The 22,357-nt window shown below is 42.2% G+C and overlaps 1 protein-coding gene across 8 annotated transcripts in view; it reads left to right on the top strand.

The window, feature by feature from the left end:
* Positions 1-664: 664 nt before the first annotated feature.
* FHOD3 (formin homology 2 domain containing 3) overlaps positions 665-22,357 on the top strand; it is a 1,176,281-nt gene continuing 1,154,588 nt past the window's right edge. For 3 of the 8 annotated variants that reach the window (XM_069219609.1, XM_069219607.1, XM_069219608.1), the window contains exon 1: positions 668-1,187. In XM_069219609.1, coding sequence (XP_069075710.1) covers positions 1,023-1,187 — 165 coding nt within the window. In that variant the 5' untranslated portion in view covers positions 668-1,022. Of the gene's footprint in view, positions 1,188-22,357 lie in introns of all 8 variants that reach the window. The other 5 variants (XM_069219604.1, XM_069219603.1, XM_069219606.1 and 2 more) reach the window with 3 other exon arrangements.

Raw genomic sequence — 22,357 nt, 5'->3', positions numbered from 1 at the left:
ATAATGCTGCAGGTTTACCATATTGGAGTCAAATATATTTTTAAATGGGCACTTCTGAGGCCAACGCCAAGGGAGGGTCGTGATGATGTCGAAATGAAAAGAAAAATGCTTTGTGACCCCATAAATTGGGAGGAACAGTCCCCAGTAGAAAGTTCACAAGGCCACAAACAGCAAAGCCTGACAGTCAACGTATAAATTATTTTTTTAACTCAGTCCAAAAAAAATTGAGAACAAGGACAAATGTGAGAGTAAGCATTCATTAGGATGTTGGCATTTATTTAATTCAGGAATTTGGTGACTCTCTAAAATGGTAGCGTTATTATGGGTTTGTCAAATCACTTTCAAGAATGCTTTGATTCGCTTTGGAATCCCCACCGAGCCCAGATATTGAATTCGTGTGTGTCTGAATATAGTCAGACAGGTTTATTGTATGGTAGAATTGCTGAGATGGTTCTTGCCTTTCCACATATCACCCAACATTCTTACCAGTCATGCTGATTTCTTACATCCAAAACTTGAAAAGGTTAAAAAGCCTAGCCCTGCCCCTTGCTCCGCTTACATGTCCAAGGCTGTATTAACAGCGACATCATGATAGATCAACGCACTGCACAATTTGAGTGCGCGTCGTTCTGTTCATGTTGGTAATGAAACGAATTCCTCTGCCAGGCAAGTGCGCTCGGGTCAATACGGTAGTATCCATAGGCAACTCCAGCCTGAGCAGTGCGGCGTGTGTGCAGCGGGGGAGCTGCGAGGAGCTCGGATGGGGGAAGGCTCAGGATCCTCAAGTGAAAAGTTAGCAACAGACGCCGCGCTCACTGGCCAGGCGTCGCATCATCTGCAGCAGCACGGGATCCCAACAGCTATCTGTGCTTGTAGATTTCTATCCTATTTTTTTGCCGGTCGCCGTCACTACTGACCACATCCAAGTTATTTTCTTTTCGCTTTTGTTCTGATTTTGTTTTTGAGACTGGGGTTTTTGTGCTGCTCGTTTTCCCAACTTCTTCTTCTTGCATGGATGAATCATGGCTACGCTTGTGTGCCGGGTCCAGTTCTTAGATGACACCGATCCTTTCAACAGCACCAACTTTCCAGAGCCCACCCGGCCCCCGCTCTACACCTTCCGGGAGGACATCGCGCTCGTCAACCAGGTGGCGGGGGTGCACCGGCTGCTGAAAGCCCCGCACAAGGTAAGACAGCGGGGTGTGTGTGTGGTGAGGTGCCGTCACAGTGGCGGGCAATGGGGGCGATCTCTGCAGGAGGAGGGCAGCCGAGGGGATCGGATGATTGCAGCCTGGGATTATGGAATGGAGGTGTTTGTTTTTTTACAGCCAGGAAGCACCCCTTCACTTTGTATGGAAGTTTTTTTTTAACCCGGGTGTCACATTATTGAAACAGCGCGCGCGTATCTGAGATCGGCCAGACTGTGTGAAAACATACCCAAACACTGCACCAATTTCCGAACTGGTGTGTGATAATCACGGACACGAGTGCACAGACTCGCCACCTCGGCCATTCCACTACATCCCCAGTGCCCACTCCTGAGGTCAGTGAGTTCCTGAGATGTGTGCCCCTTTAGAGGTCTTGTCATGGTTCGGCTCCTCAGTGTCCCCTCCCCCTCGGGGCACCCACCCTGTGTCAAAGAACACAAAAGCAGCGGAGGGCAGGTCTCGTCTTTAGTGAAGTTGGTTCCCAGATTGCAGCTAGAGCTTCTGCAGCGGGGACGGCGTGTGCGGGATGCACTGCAGTCCTGCTCCACTGCGGGGAAACGAGGCTGTGCTGTGTCACCAGCTACCACGACTCGCTGCATCACCGTGCTGCGTGCTGCAGCTCCCCTCTGAATTCCTCCTCAGCACGGTGGCATAGACAGGGTGCCATGGCCCCGCTGAAGTCAATGAGAGGTTACCCCAACTGCTGCTGCTTGTAAAATAAAAGTAAGCTGTAATCGGGGTTCAGTGGGCCGCTCTATCCTCTGGGTCCTGGCACCACTACACCCTCTGCACCACCGAATTTTACGCCCTTGCTCGAGTCATCACCTCTGGGGGCTACCATCACACCCAGTTTACTTTGTACGTGAAGTTCTACGTACATTGTGTTAAGTAGCCAGGCACCCTAAATACCCACTTCGTTTTGGTGGCAGTTATGCCCACGGGCTGATTGACTCATGCCTGCTTATCAACAACCAACGCAGCGTTATCGAGTCATCTGTCAAGACGCTGGCCACATTCACAGAGAAGGCAGTGGGAGGTCGGATGGGACGCTGTGTCTGGGCGGGGGAGGGGAGAGAGGTTCAAAGGTGCCACAAATGAAGCTGCTTCGCCGGCATGTTGTGCCACATGTCCGGTTTTGCAGTAAGGAACAGTCCCCTGATGCTAATGTATCTACAGAGTTGCAAGGCATGCGCTTTGTGTGTGGGCATCTATCTTCACTGCTCACAGACGTGCGCGCTCTGAAATCCCGGGAGAGACAGTACCTATCTTCGAATAAACCTCTCCCGCAGAGACACATCAGAACCTGTCTCGTTATGACAGGGATTTATACCTCCTCCCCTGCCAGCGTTAAGGGTAGAGGCGTAGTAATAAGGTCACGTTCCTTCATAAACAAACTCCTTCTCACAGAGTGAATGTCATCGCCCATCCCCGCCTGCCCAAACCTCGACTGTCCCAAGTGCTGCACTTGGTGTCTCAAGTCGGTTCACTGGCTGTCGCATGCAGTTGTTAATCCATTTGCAGGTCTCCGCTAACAGGGTGTGTTTTTATTTGTTGTTTGCATTGTGCATTTGCTCAGGTCTTAGCCTGGCCTTGTTAAATGGCACCTTTCCACTCTGAAGAATAGCCCTGTTCCTGCGCAAGAAGGGATACTTGGCTCCTGTGAACGTTGATGGAGCAAAGTTGTGGTGTTTCTGGTTTGTATAGTTTGCGGTCACTCTGTAAATTCGTTTTCCGGGGTTGCGGCGGAGTGGCCCCGCACACGCGTGTTGCATTTCAGGCTGTTAGGGGGAGACGGGTGGCTGTGCTAGCTGGTCGTGTTGAGAGGAGCAGCGCACGACAGGCTGCCGAGCGCTTTTCAGAGCTAAGCACTTGGAGTGAGCGCTTCGGTAAAAATAGCAGCGAGCCTGCTTTTCTTGGAACAATGACCTGATACGTATCCATGTGAAGAACTGCAGCAGGACACAGAGGCCAACCCCCTGCCTTCCTGCAGACAAGCAAAGCTCCTTAATGCGGCTTACAGCGAACCTCCCCTCAGTCGTCAACACACAAAGCAAAAAGTGCACATTGGGAACCGTGTTCTGTTGGTCTCCGCACTTACAAACTTGGTTAAGGCACTAGGTCTACTTCTTTCTGTTACTACTGCTCAGAGGATAGGGTTTCTACTTTAGCATTGTTGAGAAACTGCAGGGATGGGAGTAAAAAGCTGAACAAGAATTTTGGCGGATGGTGTTCGAGGTGTGAGATAAATGCCATGGTCGAGAAATGTGTGCGGGACGAAGTGCCGTGCATGCGGTCCTCTGCTCCCAGGGGTTTCTGCTTCCCTTCCTGCGACCCCCGTCCTCAGGATACCTTCCTTGCGCTAAGGAGTTGATGACCCTCTCGCAGTACCTTTGCTCCAGACTTTTTTCACCATCTTCCCCCTTAACCCCTGGCATATCCAGCTCACAGCCAGCATTGCCTATCAGTGTTTATGTGCAAGCTGGTGCACGTACCTCTGTTTTACACACCGAACCCCGCTTATAGTGCTTCTGGAGGAGGAGAAAACACAGAAAGGCCCAGCTGCAGAGAAAGGCGCTGTGACTGTCCCTAATGTAGAAAATGAGGCCTTGTCTGGTCTTCTGGGCCACCCAGTGGCTTTGCTGATCTCCATCTCTATCTTTGCGCTCACTCTTCAAGTTCTACCATGTCTGTCTGTCTCTCTCTTTCTCTCTCTCTCTCTCTCTCTATATATATATATATACAGTGTTTTAAATGGGCTGGTACTGTCCGATACTGAGTACCGGCACTTTTTTATTTTGTGACGGAGAGTACCGGCATATCTCAAGAAAAACGTAATACTTTGAATTGGAGAGTACCGGCACTTCTCGAAAACAAGTAGGTACTCTAGCACAAAGTACCTGCACTTTATTTTTTCCATTTCAAGCACTGTATATATATATATATATATATATATATAAATATATATATATATATATATATATATATATTTTTTTTTCTTTTTTTTTCCATTAACAAAATTAAGCTAGTGAGTGATTTCTCCCCACCTGCGTCTATGCTGGGTTGGGCACTCTTTAAGTGAACACATCCTGCTTAGAGAGGGTTTCCCAGATGTTACTTCCTATGACGACGTTTTGCTTTTGAGGGCCAGGACTAGCCATGTTGTCTACCCGCGTTGTGCATGCCAGCTTTCATGCACAACGCACAGGCTGAAGGCAGCCCTATTACACCGTATCCTTACTCCGACCCCCACCGAGTTCGTGACCCACAACATTGTGAAAGCCTGGATTTTACCACCAATGAGTTCTAGTGACAGAGTCAAAAACTGACTATTACTCAGAGCGCAGGATTCTGTTAACAGTGTGACAAGTAGTTTCTTGAAAACAGCTCATCAATGTGTAATGAATACCCAGAGGAAATTAAGCAATAAATAACCAATAGCTGTTGTATCATAGTGTAATTGCATTTATTTAGAGTTCGCTCCCCCTATGAATGTTGAAGCGGATTATGCTGGGCAGCACCATGCTCAGGGAACCCAGACTTATTGGTTAGTCCAGTAGTTATTGGTTATTGTGGATCATTGAAAAAAATCTTGTCCTCTTAAGGAAATCATGCATTTATTTACTTTGTTTCTTTGTGGTGGATTAAATTAAGAGGACGTAAATGTGATGATTAGTAAGGAGGTATGTGAGCTATGCAGGTGGTTGGTGGGGTTAATAAATGAGCTAGAGGGGATGCAGGGCATTACTACACTACCACAGCATGTTGAACCTGATCCGAACACCACATGGACACCTCTGATATTTTGCAGCAAAGCGCCTAGAATCGCTACCGAACTGTTCTCTGTACGGGGTGGAGTTGCTGCTTTGTTGCAGGGGTACAATGGAATGACCGGTGCAAACGTGGCTTATTGTTGCACTGATTTGGGTTGCAGCTTTGCTGTGTAAAGTGGGAGCGGTAGAGAGAATACTTCTACTAGTGCAGTAGAATTCCCACACGCTCTCTAAAGTCATACTTTGAAGTGCACATATGAAAGAACACATACTTACATTTAGGGTACTCGTTTGATGCACTTTTACTAATCACATCCAGAATAGAGATCTATTCCTCCTTGCATGTGGGCTGCAGAAAGTAGCTCACATGCACAGTGGAAGTAGCAAGTAGAAATAAGATGTTTCTTCTCCTTGGACTAGTCACGTTTATGGTGCAAACCTAAGTGCATTGACGTTAGTTACCCTTAGAACCAGGGTAAAATAAACATATCAAATAATGGGTTCACTCGGAGAAAGGGGGCAAATGAAAAAGAAAAAGAAATAAAATACATCATAATAAGGTAAGCCCGAGCCTAGTTAATATAGATTATTGAAATAAGTAATTGCATACACATTGGAACGTAAATGAGTCCTTTGGATTCATAATATAACCACAGGAGGTTAATAAATCAATTCAAACTTTTAAATCACAATCACAATGAATTACAATGATGCAGTGCAAATAGTGTGAGGACACAGTGAATAGTTTGTGACACAGGGGAATGCAAACGTACAGTACACTACATCAATAATTGTAATAAACCACAATTGAAAGACACAACATGTAAAAAATCCAACATCAGCTGAAACTTTTCAAATCTGGGAAATAAAAATACAGTCAAATGAGGCAGTCCATATTAAATTGTTAAGAGGAAGTTTCAACCCCTATAGTTAACTGGACTGAAGTCAACATCATAACCAACTGTCAAAAGACATTTGAGCGAAGCAACCTATAAAAGAATAAGAAAAGTAAAGCACAAGTCACCAAAATGTGCAAAAGAAAAGGGGAGAATCAAAACACTGCCAGGCTTACTGAAAAGCTTTAGCCAAAGAGCACCAGTATTGATTAAGGGAAAAATATGTTTTGGCCCAAAGGACCATCTATAGATGTGGAAAAAAGGAGGATGAAAGAACGGTTGATGAGACCACTTTAAATCCCAAACCGACAATCCAAAAGACAAACACATTAATAAAGCTCCTTGAGATAGTGAACAAAGAATAGGGCCAACCATCAAGGACAGAAAGTTATATCTAGGTAAACACTACAGAGGCCGGAAAATTAATTGAAGCACAATCAACATGGTCAATATATTTAAGAGAGGAAAGCTTTGAATCAAAAACTTACATAGCATAGGTGTAGCAACTAGGAGGCCTTGAATAGTTGTAAAGTTCCGACTCAGAACACATTCAAGCAAGAAGGTAGAGGTCAGAAACCCCTCTGTTAAATGACTGCATATGAAAGTAAGTGGAGTATCCTAGAAGGAGTCAGTTAAAGAAAGAAAGGCAGGCTGCCTGAGGAGGATGCTACTTGTGGGGATCTATCAAGGGTCATATCTCAATGGAGATTGATGTAAACAGGGATGCAAGCAACACCCGGGGCATGAGACTGTACATCTGGAGAACAAACAACATAGTGCATTAGAGGCAACATCCAGAACATAGAAAAAACTGTTTAAAAAAAGGTAGTTACAAAAAAAAGAAAGGAAGATTACAACGTCAATGCAAAAATCAATAGATGTAGGACAAGACAACACAAATATACATAGTAAAGGACAGACATGACATTACATAACAATATACAATATTATATAATAGTATATACCTATGGGGACCCAAAATATGACATAACCAGATCCCCCAAGTCAAATAGCGAAATACAAGAAATCACAGTCCTTGTGGGAAAAATGATCCCATCATCACTATCTAAAGGTAGACAATGCCTGAATAGTCTCATCGTTGATATTTAGACTTGCAATAGCAGACTGTGGATGTCTGTCCATCTGTATTGTAGTGCCTTGGGAGTCCAACGAATGTTGGTAATTTTGGTATTCTTCTGTGCTTGTTTGATTACTTGCCATTTGATGTCTTGTGTAGTATGGCCCATTTGTTGAAAGTGTTCAACTAATGGAACAGTAGTTTTCTGTCAGTGTATTCTGCTCATATTTTGGATCCTGCAGCACATCCATAAAGTAGTCATTCCAACATACATTTTGCCGCAGAGACACCAGATAGCATAGATCACATTTTAAGAACTACAGTTTGTGTGGCAGGTGAAAGAAAATTGCACAGTCATGTGTTGAAAAAAAATAGTGTATAATGTATCATCACAAACTCTACATGAGCTACATTTATAGTGACCCCCCAGGGGCGCCAGACCACATACTTGAGAAATGTGGGTAGGTGTGGCAATTGAGCCATTGGTGGAAATTGTTAAGTTCATATTCAGATCCTATCCAAATCATAAAATATCATCAATGTAATATTTCCATAAAGACATGTTATGGTAGTATATATATTCATACGTTCATAGTCATATATGTACAAGATAGCTAGGTTATGGGGTGATTGAAGCACCCAGTGCAACACCCATCACTTGAAGATAGTATTCATCCAGAAATGTAAATCATTTTTTGTGCATTACGGTACCCAGGAGATCGATGATGAAGTTGGTAGGGTCCTCCATAGGGGTGAGATGAATATTTAGTCCCTCTTTTATCACTCCCATAACCTCCTGTTGAGGAATGTTAGTGTACAGGTGCTAAATGTCCAAAGTGAGAAAGATCTGACCATTGTCCGAAAAGGGTCAATTCTCCACACAGCTGATAAAATGTGTGGGGGTCTCTGATGTAAGTAGATGTCTGAGCAACAAATGGTTTTGTCTCTCAGACATCCTAAAGGAGGAACCTCAGTGCATCTACTGTGCTTGCACATGTATATAGATAAATGAATGTGATGTATTAAAAGGGATAATATTTGTAAAGCTTTTAACATGAACCGATTTTCCCACTTTATGGCCATCATTGAAAGGATAAATGCAGTCAAACCATCTTCAGAAGGAGTGGGGATGTCAGTGAACGGGGGCAGATTCTTAACACTGAAGTGTCAATGACTGCATGGTGTGGAGACAAGAGGTTGTCCTCTTACCCATAGCTATTTTTCAATATTTCAGACTCCTATAATCGGATTTAGAGAACTTGTTGATGGAGCCCAACTCTTGTGAGCATCCAGGCCACTGTGCTAACTATATCTGGGTGGAGGGTGGCCACCAAAAGAGAAGTGTCTGTTGAGGTGAGCTTGTAGAAAAAAACGATCGTTCTCATTTTGAACAAGCTATAAATACCCTAAATACAAGCAGGGATTTCCAGAAATCGGAACAAATAAATTCAGTTTTTCAGTTCTGAATGGTAAGCATATTTGGAGTCGCTTCTAGGACATGATGGGCTTTTGGAAAAGAAACATTTTTCACAGCAACATGATTTGGACAATGTTCACTTGTTCACCTGTTGTATCTAGAATAACTGTTCTGTTGCGACATGTCACCATTCTACCTCTTTTACTTGTATTGCCTACTAACCTCTGCATAATCTTTCAATTTTCGTATGCCAGCCTGTGCGGGATAGCAGTCACATTTCTGCAGAGCACAGCTGTATGGTATAGTGGCCACATGTTTAAAGAACACACCAGAGATTATTTCACAGCAGAGGTGTTGCATTTTCCCTTGGTCCTAAGACAGACCTCTCTGAAATAAGACTCTTGGGGGCAGTGACGCACAGGCTTAAAGGATAAAAAAAAAATTGGGTTCTATGAGACAACTGTTGTGCCTACTCTGCCAGCAGTAGGACCTTAGGGGCTAGTTGAACAGAATCCCCATGTGCCGGAAATATTGCGGAACAAGGCAAGCATTCTCATATGTTGGCCTGACATGACCACTCGGACAGGGATCCCGTACTCTTCTCCAACTCTGCCATCCATGTGAAAAATAAGAAATCAGCCTTAGAATGTTGAATCATACCTGATCAAATCTGGAACATAGAGGTGATAGAAGTCACTGAGACAAAGTGTGCAGGTGCCAGAGACAGCGGATGGGCAACGGCATAGCTGCAGCAGTGAAAGCATTTCCCGAGAGCTCTGCTTGCTGGATGCACTGCACACCAGGTTCCAATGTGGGGGCTTCTCAATTGATTGTTATGACAAAGACAAAAGTTGTATTTGACCTACAGGGGGTCTGCAGTCTCTGTGTCGTGAATGTGTTCGGCCAGAACCTGACTGGCATGGCCGAATACATTGGCTCTTATGGTGTTACAGTTGAAGCTTCCTTCATATATCAAAAATACCAGAGGTTGACGGATCCGAACTTTTGGGCTGCTTCTTAGCAGGTCTACAACAGTGTTAAAGTCGTGATGGTCTGCTTGTTGGAGGAGCTTCAGACATGCCATGAACACTCTCCACGTTTGCAAATCGAGAAATCCTTTAGGATGCCTACAAAGGCCCTTTCGTTCCAGATCTGGGGATATAGCCTATGGAATGACGTGCCCATGGATCTTCACACCATCCACAACTTTTCAGCTATTAAAGATGCAATGAGACCACATCTATGTTCTCAATCTTGGCCGCTGGCTTACTGGTTCCTTTGGGTTATTGGTAGGGCAACTAGCATCTGCTTTGGGCTTTTTATCCTTTCAAAACCATCTTTTATTCTGCCCTCTCAATATACGTTCCTAGTCTCAAGTTGCCTCAGTATAAGTACATTGAATAAATATAATAATGATAGTTGTTATTCATATTATTGTCCATCAGGGGGCTCTTGGCATAAGGAAGGCACTTTGGGATTCTTGTGTAGGAAATTATTATATACATCTTATAGTTGTGTATTCTCCAACAAAACGTTTTAAGAGTCAAGGAATTGGTTTTGAGACACACTCAAAGGACTGGAATTTGTCTAAGCCAGACAGCGCGAGGCCTGCTCTCGATCTCATTCTTCAGCACAAGTCCCACCTTGCTAGGACGCCTTATGCCTTCATAGCAACACTAACACTGTTTCCAACGGTGACCCAACTGGTCTCGACTGCCACTTAATGTGGATCTGCCTCTTACCCCTCCGGGCATGCATCTTCTACAAGCCTACAGGACTGGCAGTTCTCTTGACTTCATGCAAACAGACAATTTCATCGCAAAACTAACCCCCTCATGTTTGCCAAAGGTTTCCCTACTCAAGAGCTGTCCCTGAATAGGAGGGAACGGGCATTGTTACAGGAAGCTGTGCTATTATAAGCCACCATTTTTGGCGCTCCCTCCAGCCATCTGTCCCCCAGGATTCCTTGGCTGCAGTACTTCAGTCGCCCAGAATATGATGCCCTTTCTACACTCACGCTCTATTTATCTCGTATATCTTATTTCAGGGACTGCATGTGGAGCAGAGTAGGTTTCTATTATTAGTGTTTTATTCGCAAGCCGACAAGTGTTCTTTTCAGACCACCCATTCGTCTTACTTGAAGCGCCCCCTCTTGGTTCTGTTTTGCACCTCCAGATTTTGTTGTCAATCAGTAAAACATCCCTCTCGGCCTTTGGTGCCTCTACCAATAACGAGTTCCACTAACTGATTGTTAAACTCAGTGGAAATGATAAAGCAGTGTCTGGCGTGCTGAAATTCACATATCATGTCACGCTCATTTCTAAATCCAGCTTTATTTTACTCATTCTACCCTTCATTTTGATTGTCATTGGTGTATGCGTTGATAGCCTCAAGTGACTTCATGCACTAATTGATGGTGGCTCCCTTCTCTCTGAGTTCCTAAGCATATAATTTGTTAATTTGTTTATCTTCTTTAGTTCTTGTGTTGGCTGGTGATTTGTTTTGTTAGGCTATTTACTTGAGTGTGCATTTGCAACTGACTGTCTCATGCCGCCATATACTATTGTCATATACTATTGTGGATCATTAGCTTGTTGGGTCACGGCAGTGAGCAAAGTACAAGACTTTATTTTCCTTACTAACATACAGTTTATCATGATTGTTTGGGCACATAGAAAGACTGTGTTTTACAATTGTGGCATTGGAACTGAACAAGCATCAGCAAAGGCAGTATGTCTCGCCTTATTGACCTAGTGGCTTTGCCTATATTTTCTTGCCAATGCTGCAAAGCATTGGCAAAAAAAGGAAAATGAGACAGGCTGATGCATCTTCTGGTGGCAGTTGCATCATTTTCTAGGCATGTATGATGCTGTACATATGGATATAAATCACCACGCTTGTGTGCACCTAGGTAATGATGCGGGTGCCTTTTTCAGGTATCACCTGCACATCGTTTGTGCTGTGCTTGCAAAATCTCTTGAATAAAAAAAGAAAACCTGCACATAGTGTGGCTTCACTTTCAATCTTGCTTTGCTGTCCTTGCCCGGCGTGCCGCTTGGACCACGTACAGCTTCTGTTCACTGGCGACTGGCTACTGGGCAGTGACCTTCCACAACCTACTCACTCTGCAGGTACTTTTTTGTACATTTTCGAATGAGCACTCCATATGAGTGCATGTGTTTGTCTTCTCTCTTCACTGTCTTGCCTTTCAGGGGCTTTAATTTGTATTTATTTATTATGTTGCCTCATTTTTGTAGCGCAAACATGACCTGAAGGTTTTGGAGTGCTTTACATGAGCATCCGTTACATATCAAAGGGACACTTAGCGACACCTGCACCCCCGCTATTGTTTTGAACGACCCCCTTGCTTTTAACTCACAATGTCCTTCTCCCTTGTGGCCACCAACCCCCTCTCTTGTATCCTTTTCATTTCCATTCAGGCACTTACATTTTTAATAAATTACATTTTTGTCCCTAGTTTATGTAGCGCAGACTTGATCCCAGAGGTACCGGAGTGCTTTACATAATTACCACATGCATTACAGAGGGACACCTTCATTTTTAAAACGTTGCACAGCTGCGCGAGCTGCTCTACAACATGGCTTATAGTTTAAATAAAACGCTACGATGCAGCCAGCGTTGACAAGCACCCTAAGGCTTTTTTTAACTTTAAGCCATGCTGCCCAGCAGCTCACTCTGCTGTGTAACATAGCTAACAAAACACTGGCAAAACCAATAGAATTTGCAGAGGCAAAACCTATTGGCTTTGCCATTGCTTGTTTTTATTTACCGATCCCATATGGCGGATGCCATTTGAATCAGTAAATGGAAGAATTATATATTTAGTGGTGCAAAAGTGATTTATACATTGTGGAGCGAGTGACAGCTGTCATATAAAAGTAAATTTAATGAAAATACGAACTGCAAGAAGTTCATGGAAAAACAAAAGAATGCGTGAGGAAACAGGTTAGTGGGTTGGGACCAGGGAGCAAAATAGGCACTTTAGACTAGGCCCTGGAGGCGTTTAGAAAAACATAAAAGTCAGCGAGTCGGAGAAAACAATGGATGAGCTTGAAGAGAGAAATGAGGGAGCAACACCGAGCAGTGGTGGTGTGAGTAGCATTTGGAAAGGTTGCAGCACACGGGGAATAGAGCTAGAAAATGTGCACAGTCATGGACTGCTGAAAGATAAAGAAAAAATAAGTTCCCTGAATGAAAACAGTGGGGAAGAATGGTAAAGAGGGATTGCTCCGTGGGAGGGACATACACAAGAAAAGGAGAGCAAACTATCGAAGAAGAAGGAAGAAAATCTGAGTGGCTATAAAGCCAACAAATGGACAGAATCCAAGCCCACTATAAGTTTTTAATACGGTCCTTAAGTGGCATTCACCTACAGACTTCTAAAATGACTGGCACGTGAGACTAAAAGGGAGTGATCCAGTTCTTAGCTTGTGAGCATGGTCAGTCACCCCAAATGCACTGGAGCCACTGGTGAACAAGAAGGTACAATTACACCTGCTCCAATCCTGCTCCAGGTGCAGTTTGATCTGAATCCCTCAGTACAACCAATGGTTCATATTATGTGCACCTGTTAACGAAAACCGAGTCATACAATGTTTCACAATTTTTGCTGCTTACTAAGAAATGGACCACACCGGTTAGCCACTGAGCTATGTTACCTAGCGATTCTGCACAAGTGCAAAACCGACGCACCAGTGTGTTGTTTATGGAATACACCGTGGATAGTGCTGCAGCCTTATTCCCATCTTCCACATTTTGCATTATCTGTCCATTAAAATTAATGGAAAATTAGTCAGTTCCACGTCCCCCTGCTGCAAAACTTTATGTAACATGATCCAGAATAGATTTTGGTAAAAACTATTTCTGCTATCATTAGGAAAGTAGCAATTAGGTGCAAAATATATTAACCCGCGTTTTAATTATGTTACTTACTTAACTTTACTTAATCCATATTTCCCCAGCAATGTATTTCAGTCAGTAGTACACATGGCACAGAGGCTGAGCCGTGCATGCGACCACATGCCTGTAAGTTCCGAGATTTTGTTGTGGTTAATATTCAACTTCTCAGTAATTGACAGTTGCACACTATTATTCCTGTTTTGCTGCCACCAGAAACCAAGTGAGAGCGTTGGATTTGGTCCACGAAGGGAACGTACTTGAGTATAACAAGTAACTAATACTAAACATACTCAATGTGAACTCATTTCCCGTTACCCCGTACTATTATGTTTCCTTACTTCTTTTTGTGGTTTGTTGTCATTCTAGTTATGTAGTGATTGTCTACAGCCCTTCTGATTTAGAGGGACACTGTGGACCCTAGGGAGGCGGCACTTGTTCAGTTACCACATTGTCCTAGCTGCACGTGGGGAATGCTTATATCAGTCCTACAGATTACACTATCTATGTGGCAAAAATGTCCGGCTACATACAGTAAAAACTAATCCGAACAAGAAAGAATACAAACCAACTTTAAATCACACCCATTTTATTGATAATCCCATTCACACAGGAAAGAGACACTGTGTAGGAATCCTGAAGACTAGTGCCTTAGGACACCTGATCCTGACAGTGTTGCAAGACCATCCTAATGGTAATATAATGTTATCTTTATTACATAACATAACGTTGCATCGCAACTTGGGGTGGTGGGTGGGGGATATAGTTGGGGCATTGTGGGTTATGATAGATGAATTTGCAATGTTGGTGTACCCCATGATGTCTGTCTTTGGCTTACTGTTCAGTTCTGCTTTAATACTCAATAAAATATGTTTAGAAAAAAAGGAACGTTGCATAACATAATATAAAATGACATAAGTGCTACATGAAGTACTAGACACCTTTGGACACCTAGAAGACCACCTGAAAGCAGAACAACGCCAGGCCAGTTAAGAATACGACGCTTTGAGAGAGAAGTATGTTACAGGGTCTGACTGGCCTATACGGCAATCAAGCAATGCTTGAAGGGCTGGTCTTACAGTTCAGTGTGTGAGACATTTTTTTTCTTTGCTTGGGAACCTATTTTATGATCTAGTCGGTCGGTTTTTATTGTTCATTTCCCTGATCTACCTACAAACATTGTCTGCAGCATGCCCTAATGCATGATGTCTCCCATTCCCTGCAAAACACCTATGTAGTTTGTCGTTAGAAGTTCAAAACTGTCTCAATTTTAGTTTTCTGATTTGCTAAAGTAGGCCACTTATATTTTGGTACCCAGTCCTGTTTTCTATCCCAGTGCGAAGCTGTTACCTTCCAGATGTCTGGTATCAAACATCAGATATGTGGTAAGCAGATTTGAAAGATATTTAGATCATGCACAGTCTGGCTCCCAAGGAGACAACAGAGGTTTGGTGTGGTTCAAAGGCCAGATGAACCAACCATTTTATGGTTGCAAACATCGGGAATCAAATTATTTTGCAACCGCAAAAAAAAAAATATTATGTATCAGTGCCATTTTTGTCCGGAAAAGTTTTAACAGCTCCTAACAAGGATTTGCAATGCAATGGGTCTCGCATTTGCTTGAGTTAGAGCTATTAGCACTGAAAATTCCTAACTGGACTTTTCTGGCCACTTAAATTGAAGATAAAAATAAAAACAGTTGACGTAAGCAAGATGATTCAAAGCGCCATGGCTGCCATGAGCGCAAACAAGAGACACAAAAAGAAATGATGTTCGCTTGCAGTCAAATGTATTGGCAATCATGCAATTATGTTACAATGGCAGTCTGCGAGGCAGTAGCAAAACCGCTCCAAGGAGGGACACACGTGATGCATTTCCCAGTGATAACAAAGGATTTTTGAAAGACAAGCCAAAGAATGAGTGAAAGTGATGAGCGTGAGATGGGCTTGGTTAAAAGCACACAATACTTACAAGAGGTCAAAGCGTTTGCAAGCTCGATCAAAAAAGGGATTGTGACTGAATACCAGTTCGGCAACGTGTTTGGGAATCCCTTCCGAATCTGAACCAAAACTGTACCCTGTCTATAATTGGTTTGCAACCCTAATTGCAGTTGCAAACCATTGTTAAGTTACTGAACCCAATGTTGGGGTTGTAACTCATTCACAAAAGGAAATTGGTCCCCTTTTTGACCCTTTGCCCTTTGTGAATGGTGGAACAAGATTCTGGGGGATTACGTAGTGGTCCAGAGGACCACTGCCAAATCTCAGAGAAACGTCTAGAAAAAGTTATTAATATCATTGTTATTTATAAAGCAGTGCATTTTCTTTAAGGCAATTGGGCTGCTTAAAAAAGGTTTCTTTATTTAAATGCAATCACAAACATGATGGAGTGTTGACTGCTGGAGGCAGCCATCCATGTGACTGTATCCAAATGAAGTAATTCATAATTTTCAACCTACCTAGTGATTATTAATTATGTTAGTCAGATTGTGACTTGCGCCAATTCAGAATATTATGAACTGATCTATTAAAACAGGTCGGCTTGCAAAATTTCATACTGGTCACAAAAATACTAGTCACAAATTGCGCCCAGTTTTTGCAATCAATATAATAATAGATCTGCCCCCAAGTCTGAACATCGTTATTCTCTAGAAGTAGTTTGTGAGTTAGCTTCCCTACCAGCATGTAAGGTCCGTCTTCACCAGTGCTTTAAATGGAAATATATGAGTGTAATGCATTGTAGCAGTGCTGAGAAGTGGAGGTACTTTCCCGTTCAAACTAAAGAAATGCAGGTACTCAGTACCGGACAGTACCTGTCCATTTAAAGCACTGGCCTTCACTGATAGATGTCTGCAGTGTTGGGGCAGAAGTCGGAAAAAGACCATGTAAAGAAGGAATAGTGTTCCTACCTCCTGTTATGCTCATTCACAGAACTCTCTCGGGTGCTGACTGTGAAAAGGCCTGCATGAAAACTGAAGCAAAAAACTCATATAGCAAAGCAAAACAGTCGCACAGTTGTGCTAAGAGGTGGCTGAGAGTGGTGGGTGGTGTCAATCATCCAGTACTGCCTGCTCTTGAGACCTACACCTTGCTTGTTATCACATCAAACTGCACTTTGTTAAATACACTGCTCTTTGGTGCGCCTGTATCACTTTGGTGCATGAATTAAATGCTTTGCACTTCCTCCACCCTCTTCATAGTAGGCACAGTGGCAATCTTTCTACCTGATCCTGACTGAATGTGTTGTGTGCAGGAATTCATTTTGAAGTTTTACATATCTCAAATTCTTCCTCTGGAAGGAGCAAGGGCCATATGTACGAACACATTTTCCCATAGACACAGAATGGGCAAAACTGCTTGCTACATCTGCCCCCAAATGTAATGATCCTATTTAATATCTAAGAAGCCAGTGTATTATCAAATGCACCTGCAAAACTGTTTTGAGAATACTGTGGGTGTGCATATCTACACAACATCATTAGCATCAGAAGCACCAGGCCCTTGATGATTGTCTAGAGGGAGTCTGCAATTTAGGTTCCGATCAATCAGAAGAAGTGGGTCTAAACAGGACGTCCCTTTTTAGAGTGCCCAATGAAGTTTACTTCAAGTTGTTCTAGAATCAACATAGACCTAAGAGAAACGGGTTCTAGGCCTAGATACTCTATTTCATTCTTTTGATTTTCCAAGGATAAAAAAGATTAAATCACACACACTGATTACAAGTCGGCTGGATAATTGTGCAAACCCCTTTTTGTGCAGGTGTTGAATTATACGTTTTGAAGAGTTTACCTAAGCTTTTATTTAGCGGGGCTGATGAACATCTGCAATACCGTACTTTCAACTAGCTCCATTTTTATCAAGTTATTAATGCCGAAAAATACTGGGTAAAAAATGTGTGGTGAATTATGGTAGGTGTGAATTCTGGTAGGGAAACCTAAAAAATATCTGCGCCTTGCTTATTTGGAGGGGAAAATGTCAATGGAAGGTACTTATGTACCCGATGGGTATCGGATTTCAGCGGCAGAGATAGTTGATATCCCCCATTGGGTACACTTCTCACTAGGGACTAGCGTTTTTTTTGTGCATGAAACGTTGTATATTTCATTTATTTTATGCAGCACTATAGATTACACTGCTGCAACCAAATCAGATTCATGTTATAGGGAGGTAAAACTATGCTTCTTTCAATCACCATATGAAATCCGCAACTATATGGAACCCACTAAGTTACAGAACACTTAACCCACTGTATGGAAACTTTTTCTTTCCACTCAACAAATGAGCTTTTTGTCAGCAACATAAAAATCAGCCAATTTATCATATTAATATGGATGCAAATATGTGCTACTACTGTATAAATCAATGCTCTGCAATCAATTTTGTGTTTGTGAATGCTGGATTTTTGCCAAGGAACAACGAGAACCGCAGACCAAATTATGGGTGTCTCAAAGTCTCAATAAAACCTCCAGCTGAGCATTTCCCACATACATTTCCTACTGACTTCAAGCGCCATGTGTGATTATTTTAACTCGAAAAGTTATCGCTTGTAAAGTGTTAGTTCAGCGGAGCTGACTGGACCGGCTTTGGAATTAATGTTGATCAGCTTGAGCCAGTGATGTAGCTGAAACCAAAAGCCGAGTCAGCAGGTGTTTATCGGAAGATCACTTTAAATTGTTTGAGTCGACTGAAACCACTAAGGCTACAACGTGTGTTCAGCAGATTGAGTGGCGTGCTTTAAGAATCTATGCTTCTGCATATAGGAAGGAGGCAAATACCATGGAATTTTAATTCCGTGGAGGCCTAAAAGGAAAAGCCATTCATCTGTATTCATGTACTACCCCAGCCCACACACTGGGAGGCCGACACCGTTTTCAGAAGATTTCATCCCTTCTCAAGGTTCGAGGATAAGGTGTGAACATACAGGTTTTTTTCACTGAGGAATTTCCACTTATTTTTCAATTGAATCAGTCTTAGTAGGCCTTAGAGTGTCAAGCCACTGAATGCCGGTCAGTATTTCATTACGACCACCAAATATGTAACTAATGTCTGCTGGCATGCATTATATTTACACTCTGCTGAGTGACAGCCCCAACCCTAGTTCTGTCTTGTCTGAAACCTGGTAATTGATTTTGATTTCATGTGTGGTAGATACCAGAACTGCGAGGTAAAGTCAAATACTTCACGAGGTAAATAATTACAAAGTGATCAATGAACTCTCAACTGAATATTAGTCATTATTATAATTAGCATTGTGAAAATGTGATAGGAAGGTACAACAAGTTGGACAGAAACCTGTTGCTCTCGTTTGCCAGCTCGATTTTTGTCATACTGCTCACAAAACACTGCTAAAATATATAATTGACTGAACCATAATTTTTGATAGGATGCATACTGGTGCAGCCAAAATATCACAATGCTTTCCTATTCTAATTAGATCACTGTAAAGTTTATCATTCTATGGTAAGCAGAAGTGAGTCATGGTGTTTGCAAAATTTCACTGATTCGCTTCTGCCTACTGTGACAAAAAGGTATTGGGCAGCAAGTAACTCCCCACGAACCGAGAACGGCCTGGTTCATAGTCAATTCCCATTCTTTGTGATTGAGAACTGCTGGACCAGCGGGAAGTTCATGTGATTCACTCTCATTTTTCCAAGGAGAATAGCACAGACTCTTTTGCAATTCATGACATTTTTTTGCTTATCCGTAGTCCTAATTCTGAGATTTATTCTTGATCAGTGAAAATAAACTTGGGCTTTCCAATGATAAATCTGTGGATTCAGAGAACAAAAGGGTTTGCCATGTTTGTAGATTGGCATGATAAGTACATTTCCTGAGGTTACTTTTCTAAACTGCGTAATGTGAATATCACTTATGGGCACAGTTGCACACATGGTCTTCTGGCAGCCTGGAGGGAGGCATAAAGTAGGAGAATAAGCATTACAGAGCACTAGTTAAGGTCACGCATTTTGTCACTTACTGGTGGTGTGGTGCAAGAGACTGGATCCGATAAGAGTCTTTCAATGATGAGCTGAATATGAGTATTTTCAGATAAATTATGTTCAGCCTAATCTGATGATACCCTAAGAAATAATAGGTAGCTTTGTTACAGGTTTTTCCACTCTGTTAATATTGATCAAGGGACATTAATGTACAACATTTTAAATAAAGCATATAGGTGCGTGATTGAAGCTGGCGTACAGCGATAGTTGCGGATTGTGAAAAATGACAAAGAATGTAGTGCATTGCCACACATTGTTTACTATCAATTGTCATGGTATCACTAATAAAATTCTAATAGGCCAAAACCTTTTAATGTTTTTTAGACTTTTTCATGAGTATCTAAAAATCATAATAAAACTATGTAAAACTAAAACATATTTAAACGCAACACAATATATTTAAAATTGCATAGTTTGTCCCAATCTATGTCACCCTATATATTGATAAAATGAAATACAAAATACATTCAGGGTACAAAAGATGATAATACGTGCATTAATGGTTTCAACAAATATTAAAGGTTGTGTGGGTGGTTGTGAATCACAAGGTTAAGTTAATTACAAGAAGCTAGTCTTGCAGTGGAAACAAATCGGTCCATCAACTCCAAATGAATACCTATTTTCCAATTTGCAAAAAAATTGGATGCAAAGCAAAGGTAACAACCCAATGTCCATTCTAGTTGTTGTTTTGCCCAAGTTTAGTGATGCCTATTCCCAATTCAACAAATTCTAGCTTGGCAATTAGTTTGATATCACTTCCTTTCACTATTTGTTTAATTCACATTATGTTTAGCCACAGAGGATTCTATTTCGGTCAGTCCTGCAGTATATCTGATTTTGTTCCTGTAGCCATCATGCATTTCCACTTTGACTTGTTTCAATCCTATGTTTCTAGAATATTTTTTAACATAACAGCTCGGTTACCGACCATTATGGTTTGATAGTTGTTTTTCTTCTTTCAATCTCTTTAAATCATAGTGAAGTCTTGTCCTTTTTAGGTTTCACATGAGACAGCACAAGCACTGTCGCTGTGAAATCTCTTGTAAAAAAAGAAAGAAGATTAAAGTGGGCTAAGAGTCGCTCCATCCTTACCATTACCTAAGATTAGTTGGCTTCAACGTCACTCTCATTTCCTTGCTTCTCATTAGTCAAGGCTCTTGCTTTCACTTTCTCTTAATTTCTTTCTGTCTTCCATGGAGCATGGACCAATTACAACTTCCTGTCTGCAGCCAATGTCCTTTCACTGGCTGTGCACTTACAAAGGTAGATTTTTAGTTTTAAACTAGCATTCCATTAGTACTTGATTACCAACCATAATGTTTTGAATTTTTTTCCTGTTTCAATCTGATTAGATAATAGTGAAGTCTTGTCATCTTTAGGTTTCACCTGAGAGAGTGCATGCACTTTTTTTGCAAAATCTCTTGTAATCGAAAAATGGCTTAAAACTGGCTTCGAGCCTGTTCCTAACCTATCATTACTTACTCTGGTTTGTTTTGATGTCACTTTCATGTCCTTGCTTCTCATTGGTCAGGACCTCCTGCTTCTACATTTATTTTTCTTGGTGTCTTCCTGCCTTCCATGGAGCTTGGACCAAGTATAGCTTCATATCTGAGGCTGGTGTCCTTCCACTGGCCACACATTTATGAATGTACTTTTTAAAGTTTTTAATCTAGCATTTGATAAGAGTTTGCTGGCCCTCTCCACCTCTTTCCATCCCTCTCATTCCCTCCCGCATACCTGTTGCTTGTTTCCGTTCATCCCACCTCCTCCCGCATCCTTGTTGCTTGCCACGTCCCTTCCACTCTCTCTGCGTCCTTTTTGCTTGTCCCTCCTACACCTTTCTACAACCTTCATTTTTCCCCCCATAGCCATCAGAAAAAAAACCATGATGTGGTCAGTGCTGGCCGCACACAGTACTTATTTCTCTCATTTTTAGCCATGTTACACAGCAGCAACCATTATGCTGTGCAGCATGGCTGAAACTAAAGAAAAATCTTGTGCTATGATGCGGTCAGCACTGGTTGCATCATAACTCCCTTTATCTTTATTTTTCATTACTTTAAGACATGTTGCACATCAGCATGCTGGCTTGTGCAGCAAGTCCAAAAACATTGCCAAAGCCAATGGATCTCGCATAGGCAAAACCTAATGGCTTTGTCAATGCTTGTTTATTTGGTGATTAAGCCACCTTGATGCTTGCTTAAAGGTCTGTGAGTGTATGTTCAGTTGCCTATGACGTTTCGGTCAGCATTTCTGACATAGTCAACGGACCCTAATTTGTATTGTAAGATGTGCATAGTTCTTCGAACTGCCGGTCTGGCACTGAAGCACTTTCTAAGGTGATAAAGCAAGTGGCCACCATGTTTCATTGACGTAGGTTAAGTGTTAGAGTGAATGTTTATGAAGTTACTTTCGGGGAAGCGTGAGTACACATCGGAGCTACAATCTTGCAACTTATCTTGGAGCCCATTGTCAGTTACCATTCTTGTTTGCATAGTCTGGGGAGTATAGGTAGCAGGTAGATTTTGAATGTATCAAAATGCTTGCCCCAGAATAATTTTAAATTTACATTGACATTTTCTTTGTGGCAGAGGCCAGGGCGCGTAGTAGTCATGCATACTTGCTGGGGCAGATTTAATATTTATAACACCTCCGGGATGCAGCAGTCATTTCAGTCCACTTCCGGCATTCTTTGGGCAGGTTATTTATTAGGTCTGCTTTAGCCATGGTTATTTGATTTTACTGAAATATTTTAACCCACATATTTAATTAAGAGGGCTTTCAGACCTCTTCATCCAATGGTTTGTTGTTGTGCCATTTCACAATTTTCTTCCCCTTAGCACTGCATACACTATTGTGCAGTAGCTCAGCCCACTTCAGCCTTTGGATAACTTCACTATGAGCGGTGGTATTATGTTCTTTTACCAGGAGCACATCCTCACACAAAGTGGTTCTCTTCAAAGCCAAGCAGCGTTATGCCAGTGTATGCCTTCTGAGACCAAAAAATGTTGCTTGTAGCCATTATTTTGTGTATCTATATATATATTCTCAACAATGCGGTCATGCAGCAGAT

The sequence above is a fragment of the Pleurodeles waltl genome, chromosome 2_2, assembly GCF_031143425.1.
Source record: "Pleurodeles waltl isolate 20211129_DDA chromosome 2_2, aPleWal1.hap1.20221129, whole genome shotgun sequence".
In the NCBI taxonomy this organism is placed as follows: Eukaryota; Metazoa; Chordata; class Amphibia; order Caudata; family Salamandridae; genus Pleurodeles; species Pleurodeles waltl.
The sequence above is the reverse complement of the archived record's forward strand: the minus strand, read 5'-3'. Positions and strand labels throughout refer to the sequence as shown.